Raw genomic sequence first — 12,650 nt, forward strand, 5'->3', positions numbered from 1 at the left:
CCTTGAGATAACCCTGGTAATTTGGTATGTAGCAAACTTAATTGTATGTGGACTCCTCACTTCATCACACAGAACATTAAAAAAACATGTACTTCAAGGTGAGATTTAATAAGAATAGTAACTGTTACTGCTTTAACAGGGACCGTCTTTTAGTGTGACTGCCATACTTATTTACTATGAATGCATGCGTGATGGTGAATAATACAATGATTGCTAATAAAGTTTGGTGCCACAGCCCTGATTTTTACTAAGGTGCTAGCAGCTTTGTCCACCATTTCTTTTGTACCATCAGTGCAAATATAAACACAGTAAAAAAGACAAGTAACATCTTATGAAGATAGCTTTTACCTTGCAGATCCCTGGAAGGGCCTTGGGGATATCTGGGGTCCACCACACTTTGGGAACTTGTACATTAGCACTTCCACAGCAATGTAATAATGATGATAAGATTTCCTTTTCTTGACTTCATGTCTTTGGAACTGTCTAATAAGTAAACACAAATCCTGAGGCTCAATCTAATTATTTCTTCATTCGTAAATATTAGACAATGATTCTGCAGCTTCAGACCCTGATGCTGAAACCACTGCCAGGACGAACGGGAAAGGAAATCCAGGTGAGCAGTCGCCGAGCCCTGAGCAGCTCATAAACAACGCAGGAGCAGGGGACTCCAGCCGCTCAACCCTTCAGAGGTACTCGAAGCTGATTCATATTTTCACTGTGTTTTGCCTTTATATTAACCTAGAGGCCAATTTCAGGGATCTGTGTTTTTTTGGGGTTTTTTTCTTGCCTTAGAAACAGAATTGGCAGGAATAAAGTCTCACATTTTAATCTCAGCCTTCTACTTTCTCTTTGTGTAAATGCCACCTCCTGAATCTTTTTCACTGCATTCTTACTGAGTTAATGGAGAATATATTAATAGGAGAGTTTAATTTTCATTTCTCAGTTCCATTCTTCTCCCTCCTGCATGTAAGTTTGTTATGAGGAATTACTTTACAAATACTATCTCTTGATTCAGAGAGTATGATTTTCCCCCTTTTCCGACTGCTGCAGCTTATAATACCCGGTCCGGAAGTGACAGTGCCACACGTAGTGCTCTGATACTGAGTAGGTGCAAAGGAAAAAGCAGTACTTGGTGCTGATTCTAAAGCTGAACGTGGCTGTTTCTTCTTTTTATTTTATTCTTCTGCTCCTTCTTCTAAGGCATGGGCCTCCTTATTCCATGGATTACATGGACTTTAGTCCGTGTAGTACTTTCTCACTAATATTAACTGTTGATTATAAGACAGTACTGATTTTCAGCAGATATCCATCCCTTTGACTGATAAAATAGTTCTAGAGAAATTAGTTCTACCAGAGAAAGAATTGCTATCATCATTTCACCATTGTTATTATTCTTTTAGCTTCATATTATTATAGTTAACTTTTGCAAAAGGACTCTAAAATTGCATTCAAGAAGAGATAGGCCAACAGGACTTCCACTGAGGATGCAGTTTCTTATCAAACAGATGTTCTTCTCCTTTGGTTCAACAAAATATGCACTATATAGCACAGAGTTATAGTGTTTACTGGATTTAAACGCAGAATTTGATTTGCTGTTATGGGAAGGGAGCTAAGGTACATACTAAGCTGTGATTTAGCATATGTGTCTTGATATTTCCTAAGAAAGTAACCATCTTCTTATTCCAGTAAGGATATTTCACTGCTTCCCATTTTGTTCATAACACTTAATCTTCTTATTCCTTTGATTCATGTTTTTACCACATTTTCCCTATAATATTAAGACGGTGACCAGTTTTGGTGATTGATTGACCGTAGACTCAGAACTGTTAGTGGTAGTGGTTAGCTTCCTCATTTTAATCCCAGCTCTTCCTCTGTCTCATTCTATGAATGCCACCAAATCTAAAGCCTCGTCAACCTCAATGTTGTAACCTACAAAACTGAAGTAAGTACAGAGAGCTATGGAAGTATTAAGACTCAATACCATAGCAGATAGGTCACTGACTACGTATATGAAATGTATAAAGCATTATTGTTACTTTAATTACTTATAATATACCTAGAAAGAAATGCCTTTCCTTTTTCCTGTCCTACCAACCATATTCTTTCCTCTTTCACCCCACTGGATTCACTGTTCCCTTCCTTCTCCCTCTGATGCTGCCCTTGTGGCTAGAGGCAGCATGCACCCTTCAGTCCCTAACCCCTCAGCCATGTAATGCACTGACACGCATTGTCTGAAGGTGAGTGTGGACATGTGGGTCTCCTGTGTGGGGTCCAGTGTAGTAGAAGAGGAAGTCCACAGGATCCTGCATTCAGAGGCAGAACTGAGACACCACGTCCATGTTCCTTTCCCTTTGAAGCGCCCTTTGAAAAGAGATTGAGCACTCATCTCACTATTCTGAAGAAATATGTTTGACCTTTAAGCCACCAACCTCTGACTAGTTTCTGCTGACCTACTTTTTCACTTGCAGTGTCATCAGTGGTGTTGGGGAACTGGATCTAGACAAAGGGCCAGTGAAGAAAGCAGAGCCCAATACCAAAGACAAACCTTATCCTGACTGCCCCTTCCTGCTGCTAGATGTGCGTGATAGAGATTCTTACCAGCAGTGCCACATTGTTGGAGGTAAGAGAGAGAAGGCTTTAAAGTGCTTCACTCTCAAGAACAGAGAGCCTGCTCTTGAGTCTAGGCAGGCTGGAACCACAGCTCATGGTAGACAGTTAAGCAAACCGTACGTTAGCTGGATCCATTATGGAATCCTACAGGATTGGCTCCACCATAAAATACTCTGAGAGGCTGCTGATGTTCACAGGTGGCGGTCAGAAGGAGGGAAATGAAGCTTCATACTTTGCTCATAGTGCCCTCTTTCTTTGCTTTCACAGAAGTGTTTAGGTTTATGGCTCGTTGATTTTTTTTTTTTTTTTGTCAATACCTTGCTGTGTGGCCAAGACTGCAGTGCAGTGGCGCGATCATGGCTCACTGCAGCCTTGCCTTCCTGGGCTCAAGTGATCCTCCTGCCTCAGCCTCTCGAGTACCTGGGACTGCGGGCATATGCCACAACATCCGGCTGTTTTTGTATTTTTTATAGAGATGAGGCCTCACCATGTTGCCCGGGCTGGCCTCAAACTCCTGGACTCAGGCGGTCCACCCACCTTGGCCTCCCAAAGTGCTGGGATTACAGGTGTGCACTACCGTGCCCAGCAGCTTATGAATTTTGAAGATGTATTTAACTCTTAGATTTTAAACCAGCTGGGAATTGAGGCCAAGTTGTATTAAGAGAACAACAGACTTCCTAAACTTTTTCTTCTCTTTGCAGCTTACAGTTACCCAATTGCAACTCTGTCTAGAACAATGAACCCTTATTCAAATGATATTCTTGAATATGTATCCTTTGTTGCATTTTAAGGAATTGGGTGGTATGAGGATTATAAGAATCAAAGTTACCGTGCACCACGCTCCTGGTAAGAATGCTGTGAAGGGCCTTTGATGTTATTCGGCTGAGCATATTTTAGAATTTGGATTCCTAGCTATTGCCGAGAATCCTGACTCCTGAGGCGGAGGCTTTCAAACTGTCTTGCCCTGGGCCAAAAAACACTAGGTTAAGAGTTAGGATCCATTGAGAGTTGGTCCTAAGAGAGTTTTTTCCTCCCAGAAAACTTTACATAGCAGAACTTAGGGGTTTTTTCTATTTTAATTTTTTCTTTTAAAATTTTAATTTTTTCATTCATAAAAATTATACAAGCAGAAAATTATTATTTTTTTTTTGAGACGGAGTCTCATTTTGTCACCCAGGCTGGAGTGCAGTGGCACAATCTCAGCTCACTGCAACCTCCGCCTCCCGGGTTCAAGCCATTCTCCTGCCTCAGCCTCCTGAGTAGTTGGGACTACAGGCATCCACCACCATGCCTGGCTAATTTTTTTTTTTTGTATTTTTAGTAGAGACAGGGTTTCACCATGTTAGCCAGGATGGTCTCGATCTCCTGACCTCGTGATCCACCTGCCTTGGCCTCCCAAAGTGCTGGGATTATAGGCGTGAGCCACCATGCCTGGCCAAAAATAATTTAAATACCAAAACTTATTAAAAGGAAAATTGAAATCTCTTATAATCACACAGTTGAGCAGTGGCTCCTGTTACACTATTAGTATATTTTGTTCCAGACTGTCTTTTGCGTGTTTGTTTTTTTTAACGAAGTTGAAACCTTACTGTATAAGTAATTTAGTATCCTGCTTTTTTTCAGTTCATATTCCGACGTATTTCCCCATGCTGATGCAAGCCTTCTGTAAACCACATTTTTGATGCTGTGTAATATCTTCAGATTTACTATGATTTACTAAACTATTCCTTGATTTTGGACTTTTTAGATGGCTCCCACATTTTTACTATCATAAATAGGCTTCAGTGGACACATTAGGCATAGAAGTTGTTCTATTTATTCATCTGTAAAATGGGGATTGCAATATTTACTTTCCAGGGTCGTAAGGATAAGAGAGCTAAAGGATGTAAAGTCCGTAACTAGTACTGTCTCTTAGACCATGGTAACATCAGTTTGCAGAAAAAACGAATACCAGTTTGTGTGGTTTCCATGACAGGAAACCATCCAGTCCCTGCTGGTGTGATGGTAAGAATGGGCTTGTCCATCGTTCCCAGGAACTCAGACAGGTGGACTGACCTTTTATTCCTTGGAGGTTTCTCGTAGTCTTGGGACATCAACCCAGTGCCTTGGAACCTTAACTCATCTGACTCTTAGAAAAATGCCCATGGCAAGATCATCATTCTGTATGACGACGATGAAAGGCTGGCCAGTCAGGCGGCCACCACCATGTGCGAGCGTGGATTTGAAAACCTCTTCATGCTTTCCGGAGGTGAGCAAGTGATACTCTGCTTGGGACTTCAAAGGCCAATCATCCTTCAGTCCTACCTGCATCCCCTTTTCTCTCTTGGTGCTCAGAATTCAGTGTTCTAGAAAGAGAAAAAGCCATGCTGGCTGAAAGGAGTCAGGAGTTATGTGAAACTTCCCTTAGCTTCATCAGCACATGTTTTTAATTCCTGATGTTGCTTCAGGGCTCTGTCAGAAAGCCCTAATGCGGAAGACTTGAGCAAAAGGATTTCTTGTGGAATTCTCAGAATCCCATGTAACAACAAATATTTTCTGGTATGATTTGCTTAATGATGAAATAGTTAAGAAAAATTTCATGTCCTTGTGTTGGCCTCAACTTGATGACCAGAGATTAGAAGACATGCAGGCTTCTTTCCAGGTTTTGGCTTGGCCTTGCCATATTAATGCAGCTTTTTCTGATGCTTTTCCAAACCTAGGTCTAAAAGTCTTAGCTCAGAAATTCCCGGAAGGACTGATTACTGGTTCCCTGCCAGCGTCTTGCCAGCAGGCCCTTCCTCCTGGTTCTGCCCGGAAACGATCCAGCCCCAAAGTGCCACCCCTACCAGCTGAGAACAAATGGAGATTTACCCCAGAAGACTTAAAAAAGATAGAATATTATCTGGAAGAGGAGCAAGGGCCTGCAGATCATCCTAGTAAGATCTTTTGACCTTTAAAGACAATATTTGGTTTGCAGCCTTGAATATCACCTCATCATATGAAAACCTTCATCTCTTATATTTAGATTCTTAAAATACTAGGGAGGTGTGTTACAGGTGCTGGGGAGGGGAGGCAGTGGAGGTGACCCCAGATAGTGGCAAGAATTATGCACTGAAGAGAGACTTTATCAAAACGTAGAGACATTTTTCTTTTTTTTTTTTTTGAGACAGAGTCTTGCTCTGTCACCCAGGATGGAGTGCTGCAACCTCTGTCTCACTGGTTCAAGCGATTCTCCCACCTCAGCCTCCTGAGTAGGTGGGATTACAGGTGCCTGCCACCATGCCAGGGTAATTTTTTTTTGTATTTTTAGTAGAGACAGGGTTTCACCATGTTGGCCAGGCTGGTCTCGAACTTCTGGCCACAAGTCATCCACCTGCCTCAGCCTTCCAAAGTGCTAGGATTACAGGCATGAGCCACCGCGCCCAGGCAAAAATGTAGAGACTTCATCAAAAAGTATATCTCAGGCAAAACTGAGGAGTTAAACATCAGACATTCAGATTCTTTCTTGGAAAGTTTTTGATTCCTTCTGCTGCGTTTGCTTCTCCACTCTGAGAGCCTCCGTGGTTTGTCTTCCTACCTTAGTTTCACCATACTGCGTTCTCTTTTCTTTCCCCTAATCGCTCCTCAACTGCATCCTCTCTACGAAGGAAGTAGTGGAGGACAGACTAGGTTTGTTGGGGATGATGGAGAGGAAGGGAAAAAAACCTATCTGTGTTTCCCTTCATTTCTGTCCCCCTCGCCACCTTCAGGCTGATCTCAAGGATGAGGAGTAGGTCATCATTGGCCTAAAGCAGGTACTGCACATGACTTCATTAGCTTAAAACTGTACTTGGCAGATTGTCCCTGGAATCATTCTTGCAGCTATCTTCCTTCTTTCTTGCTCCCTTCAGGCCGACTGAACCAAGCTAACTCCTCCGGAAGAGACTCCAAGGTGTCTGGTGCCCGAAGCACTCAGAATCTGCCTGGCGGGGGCCCTGCCAGCCATTCAAACCCCCGCTCCCTCAGCAGTGGCCACCTGCAAGGCAAACCCTGGAAGTAAAGACTTTGTCTCTGCCTAAGTAAAAACTTAGGCAAATAAATGTTTTTCCTCTTTTCGGAACCCCTGAGCATTTCCCAAGTTGGGTCATTTCCAGAAACTTCTGCAGAGGAAAAGACCATGACATACGTATGGGATAGGCCCTCTTCCCTCTCCCTATCTCCAGTTCCTCTCCCCTCGGGAGGCCACCTCGGGAAGAATTTTGACAGGTGACCACAAAAACCAGAGGCGTGACAGGCTCTAGTGTCCTCCCTGTTGTTTACAGCATATTTAAGTCTTGTGAAACTGTATAGGAAAAAAGGATCCAAGTTTTTAGTTTTGTTTTTTTTTTTTTAAATAAGGTTCAGCTTGTTGGGTATCTCTTCATTGTTTTGTAAATACTTCAGTCACATCCGCCCGTGTGCCCCTCCTGACCACCTTTTCGTTCACTGTTCTTGACTTCACGAAGGCTTCTCTTTGCAGTCTTGATGTGAGAAGCTGTTTCCAGGGGTGCAGATGAGCCTTAGGTTCCAGCCGCCTGCAGGCCCCACCCCAACGGACTCACTCCGCAAGGAGCTCTCGGGCCAGCATACTGCAGGCCCTATTTTGAGTATGGAAGCCAGTGCCTGTGTGCATCGCTCAAATTGAAGATGAGGAGAGTAGCTGTACACTCACTGAATGCTCCCCCTTATTAGATACTTTCCTGGAGCCAGAAAGGTGTGCATGTGGGCATCTTCACACCGGGGAGGAGGGCCTCTCATGGGAAAGCCCTGGCCACCACACCCTTGAAGCCCACCAAAGCGGCCCTCACTTGTGGTCAGTATATCAGTTTTAATGCCCATTGCCCAGCTTCAGTCCATCCATGTTAGATGGATAGAAATTATGGCCACTTGAAAATACCAGCTTTGGTTGGACAACTGTGGACACACAAGGTGAAGAGAACTCCGAAGTCCTTTCTCAGGGCTGACAGCCTCGTAAGCCCTTGCTTAGAAATACAGTATTAGTCTAATTGAGTAATTAGTGCAATTTCCTGCTTACTTTTCATTCTCATGACTGAACTGTGATTAGGAAGTTGTGATTATAGATTCTGGTTTTGGCCGGAATTTTGAATCAGCATTAATTGAATTGCTAAATGACTGACATTCATTCCATTTAATTGGGGGAACAAAAGGCCTCAGGTAAGGATGAGAAACTCTGAAATCAGATGGAAAAGAGCCGTGTTAATTTTTATGGTCTGTGATCGTAGCTGTGATAAGGGACTGAGGAATAAATTGTGCTCTTTGTCATGGCAACCAGCTTCTGAAAAGCCAGCTGAAAATTGCCTGTCCTGCTGGTAACTGCTACAGGGTAAGATTTGCCTTAACAGTACTATTTTCTCGCCACAAAAAAAAAAAAGAAATGCACCACAGTATTTCCAGCATGGGGGCTGTGTTTGTATGAGAAATAAACGTAATAAATATCTCATAAAGACATATGGAAAAATAACTTTCAGATTCAACCCAGTTCTGTTTTAGAGTGTGTTTATTCTTCTCTACTTGATTTCCAAAGTGCAACATTTTCCGATGCTTTAGAAATCAAACAAACCAGGAACATTGTTCAGATGTCAAGCCGTGCCCAATTTTCCACAAGATTCAAGAATCTTGTATAAAATTCAGCCAACGTACACATAGCTTTAATGAGGAGTCTGTCATGTTTCCCCATAAATTTATTGCCTGAGAACTTAGTTCAGGCTTTGCTAATGCCAAAATGCTCTGGCTTTGTATTTTCTTTACAGCGTAGATAGAAAAATGCACATTTTTCCACATTCAACTTTCCCCTAGCATGGACAAGATTTTCAGCCATTTTTGCCACATATACATTTTAAGGAAAAAATATTTTTCTCTGTAACAAAGTTCTGGTTATGCCGTTTTAAAGGTGACTTGTCAGGAGTTGAGACTTCCCTGCCGCATTCTGTTTTGAAAGTAAATGGTCTCCCTCCTTGTTCCGATTCTGCATTCCCATCGTCAACTTTGGAGTGTTGGAAACCACTGTATATATGTGGAAAGCCAGGTCAGCCAGACCTATTAGAATTGGTGTGCGCTCACCTGAGAGATCTGGCGGGTTGAATATATTTGTGTGTATTTCTCCATAGTGCTTGCTTTGCCCTGTTGGTAAGGATTTTAAATAACCATGCTGAAAAGAGCTGTTCTAATTCTGCACTTTGCATGTTAAATGTTAATATCAAACATTCTTTATGTGCTCGAGGTATTGCTTTTTACATTGCTTTACCAGTTTCTTCATTAGATTAATTGACATGTATTATTTAAATGACCAGTGATGCTTTGTGCAATTATGAATGTTGAAGATTAAAGTACATAGTTACTAATTTGTCGTTTGCTATGAATACGCTGAAAACTGCCAACTTCTCTCTTCTTTTCTGTCGAGATGATTTGGGGAGCCACAGGAGACTGGTGTGATTTTTGCTGCATCTCCTAGAAAAGCATTTTTTTTTTTTTTTTAAATAAATGAATCAGGAAATCAGTCCAATTAGGGCAGGGGGCCTCAGCTCTCCAGTCAGAAAGCCTGGATTTCTTTTCCTGCTCAGGCTGGGATTGAAGCCACCTTCAACAACTGGATCATGGCTTCCTGCCAGCGTCTCAGGGGTTGACTAGCTGCCCTTGTCTGGGGCTTATGAACCCTGAGACGGAAGGTGCTTCATCCGTGTACAGCTACAGCGCCACCTGAACAACAGTGATTGCGAAAGTTTAAATAATACCTTAAATGCTTTAAAGGGGTTTGTATTTAAGGAAGGGAGAAAAGAAGGAAAGAAGCAAGGAAATAGGAAGAAGGGAAGGCACAGAGAAAAAGAGAGGCAGAAAGTGAGGGAGAAAAGAGAAAGCTACATTACTTATTGGAAAACAAAAGGAACACCCTGGGCTCTAATAATGTCAGGCTCAATCTCTTGAAAAATGTAGAATGATTTAAATGGCCTGCATTCATTTTATCTTTTTTTTTTTTTTTTTTTTTAAAAAAAACCTTTAGTGGTTAGCCAGGACCAGCACAATCATATTGGGCTTGGTATAAATCCGAATGAAAAGAGCACAAATAACATTCATTAGTTGCTCGGGGATTTTTCCTGTGGTGCTATTTAAATTATACAAAAATTCTTAAGACTTTAGGCTACTCGACCAAGAAAACAGAACAAAACAAAGACCGTGTTTTCTCTAATTCCCTTGTGGAATGTAAGTGAAATCAGAGTCCTAGGCTAGGAAGAAATACATAGGTAATTTTTCTTGTGTTGGTTTTGGTTTCTGTCATGTTGTTTATTGGCTATAGATTCTGTCTTTTATGTTATCTGACTTTTTTAGAGCGAATAATTAGTTTCTGTCCACCTAGATTTAAATCCATGACCACCTTCTTGCTCTACTCTGAAGATAATCATTAAGAACCTTTCTTTCCCCAGTTCCAAAACGTTCTCAGTGTCTTTAATGTGTGTTTATTTTCTTCCCAATTCTTTCAAAGATTTAACTCCCATGATACTTCCTCCCCCCGCCCCAGGAAACACCAGAAACATGTATAATTATAATTCACCAGTTTAATTATGTGAGCATGTTGAGTACTTACATGCAGGTCCATTAAGTTTTCACTAACAAATATTTTTTCATGCAAAAGCAATAAATAACATTGTGCTTCCAAAATGTTCAGAATACATTTGGGTAGTAATACTTTCCTAGACTTACAATAATTATTGAAAGTATTCTTACGACATCTTTAAATGGATACACAGGTCAGTTACAACATAGAAAATGTAATGGTGGAAATTTGTCAGTCTTGAATTCAGGCAGAACAGGATTCAGTGCATGATTTTATGTGTTTTCAAAACTGTATCTGTCACATTGTGATCCCCTGATGGCCCCCCTCTCTGTTGCTGATCCTCTTTGTTCTGTGCAGAAGCAAATTCTCACCTGTGTAACGTCCTGAGGCACCTGGTAAAATGTGAGGTGAAGAAAGGCCACTTCTCAAATGCTGTGGACGGAGGGCTGCATCTTTTAAAGGACATCAATATGTCTTCCTGTTGCAATTATTTTGACTGTAAGCTCCCAGAGGGTGAAAATCACCAACCCTATGACAGTGGCCCTTAATAAGTGTTCATGAATAAATGAATTGAACCTGTCAAGATTGAAGTCTGGATGTGATGCCCACTGTGGTGGCCACTCAGTGCTAGTCTGTCATTCTGCAGACCCAGAAAGCTCGTTATCTTCCGTCCCCCTTGTGTATCCTGTCTTTGTAGGCGAGGCATTCAAAACCCTGAGGTTTTTAGATCTCCCTCTACAGAAGTACCTAGAGAGCTGTTGGGGGTGTTATTACCCTGTCTCTGCCAGGCTTAAAGTATCCTCCAGAATTCAGCACGCACAGGTCACACACCACCTCCATCCAAGAGTGGGTTATTTTTCTCTTTTGTTTCAAATCTTGAAGATTTCCAGAAAATAATAATACTAGCCAATGTTTGTGGAGAGCTTACTTTGCTCCTAGATTCTTCATTATATGTTTTGACTCATTTAATTTCCACAACAGTCTGATGAGTCAGGCACCCCCATTTTCAGATGAGACTGAGGTTCGGGTAGAAATTAAGTGATTCAGGTTTGCCTTCAGTCTCTGAGCTAGGAGGTTGAAAAGCCAGGAGCCAGCCTGAGAACTGTGATTCCAGAGGATGTTCTTTCGGCCACTCCGCTCTGTGCTTCTCACTCTGGGTGGGCACAGCCGTGTTCTCCCTTGGTGATGCCTCTAATTTACCGTGAAAATGTACCTTTCCCTTGGCTATTGGCTTCCCTTCCCTCCTAGTCACCCGAGATTCTTTTGAAAACTTTCCTCCACTTGCCTGCACAAAAGGCGATGGAAATTCAGAAACTGAAATATCTGCTCCAGGGAGTATGTATTTCCACATTTCCACCGTCTGGGTCTGGTGTCCTGTCTTGAAGACAGGTGCTCCAGGGTTTCCGAGGTTTATTTTATCTGTTAATGGACACCTTGCGAAGTACCACTTAAGGAATGAGAATTACAAACTTCTAATTATATTGTAGGAGAAAAAAGGTAGGCTGTTTTCCTGATAGGCCGAGCCATTCATTCAATAAACCATATTGATATGATTTGTGCCTGACCTTTTCTTTCCTTTGTGGTGATGTTTCTGATTTCCACTGAAACATAAGTTGCATGAATTGGGGATGGCCATAGGCTTGAGTTCCCGGGGAAATCAGAGGCAAACCTCCTTGCTCCAGTCCTCGTCAGCAGAACCCTTATTCTACTGCAGTCTTCTAGAAATGTAGCTGATACCACTACTGTGGTTAAGCAGAAGACTTTCAATTTTCTCCTTTTAGTTTGGCAATAAACATTTGGCAATCCCAGTCTCTGAGGTTGTTGGATGATGCTCAGTGTTAGAGTTGCCAAATTAATGCAGATCCTGAAAGCTTTGGGGAAGAATTCATTACCCTTTGACAGTTCTTTAGATTTGATGATGCATGCTCTGTGCTTTTCTGAGGGCTTCTCCTTGATTTGGCCAATTTGGATGTTACAGTTGGTCATATCAGCTTCATCTGAGTAGCAACTGGGTCTCAGTGTGTTCACAGAATGATGTTGCTGTAGTTCTTAAAGCAAGGGTCCCTGTGCATCTTCAGATCCACCTCAACCCACTCGCCCTTGCAAAACAATTGCCAGAATGATGAATAACCCTGCACTGGATGAAGGACCAGTGAGGTCATATCTGGATTGTATTCAATGACATTCCCATTTTAACTTTAGGCCAAAGACAGAAAGCTAGCCATGCATATCTGAGTGTTAATTCAAGAGACTACCCTAAGGATTCTCATGGACCATCAATATTGGGCCCACAGGCCATTAGAGAACAATATGTAATGGTCTGAGTAAAAAGTAAAATGAGTTCATTTGAAAATAATAGACTTTCAAAGGCCCTGGTGAATAGGCATTAGCATAATCAATTCCCAAGACTGCTACAAGAACTGAATGTGAGCAGGAAGGGCTTTTGGGAATTTTCATCAAGCTACAATAAGGT

The 12,650-nt window shown here is 41.9% G+C and overlaps 1 protein-coding gene across 5 annotated transcripts in view; it reads left to right on the plus strand.

The window, feature by feature from the left end:
- The window catches only part of CEP41 (centrosomal protein 41kDa), a 52,897-nt gene extending 41,167 nt beyond the window's left edge, over window positions 1-11,730 (plus strand). For 2 of the 5 annotated variants that reach the window (XM_011995854.1, XM_011995853.1), the window contains exons 6-11: window positions 545-689; window positions 2,469-2,620; window positions 3,312-3,379; window positions 4,744-4,858; window positions 5,310-5,525; window positions 6,480-11,727. In XM_011995854.1, coding sequence (XP_011851244.1) covers window positions 545-689; window positions 2,469-2,620; window positions 3,312-3,379; window positions 4,744-4,858; window positions 5,310-5,525; window positions 6,480-6,628 — 845 coding nt within the window. In that variant the 3' untranslated portion in view covers window positions 6,629-11,727. Of the gene's footprint in view, window positions 1-544; window positions 690-2,468; window positions 2,621-3,311; window positions 3,380-4,743; window positions 4,859-5,309; window positions 5,526-6,479 lie in introns of all 5 variants that reach the window. The other 3 variants (XM_011995855.1, XM_011995856.1, XR_001007781.1) reach the window with 2 other exon arrangements.
- Window positions 11,731-12,650: the final 920 nt, after the last annotated feature.

This window comes from Mandrillus leucophaeus, unplaced genomic scaffold (genome assembly GCF_000951045.1).
Source record: "Mandrillus leucophaeus isolate KB7577 unplaced genomic scaffold, Mleu.le_1.0 Scaffold5, whole genome shotgun sequence".
Lineage (NCBI taxonomy): Eukaryota > Metazoa > Chordata > Mammalia > Primates > Cercopithecidae > Mandrillus > Mandrillus leucophaeus.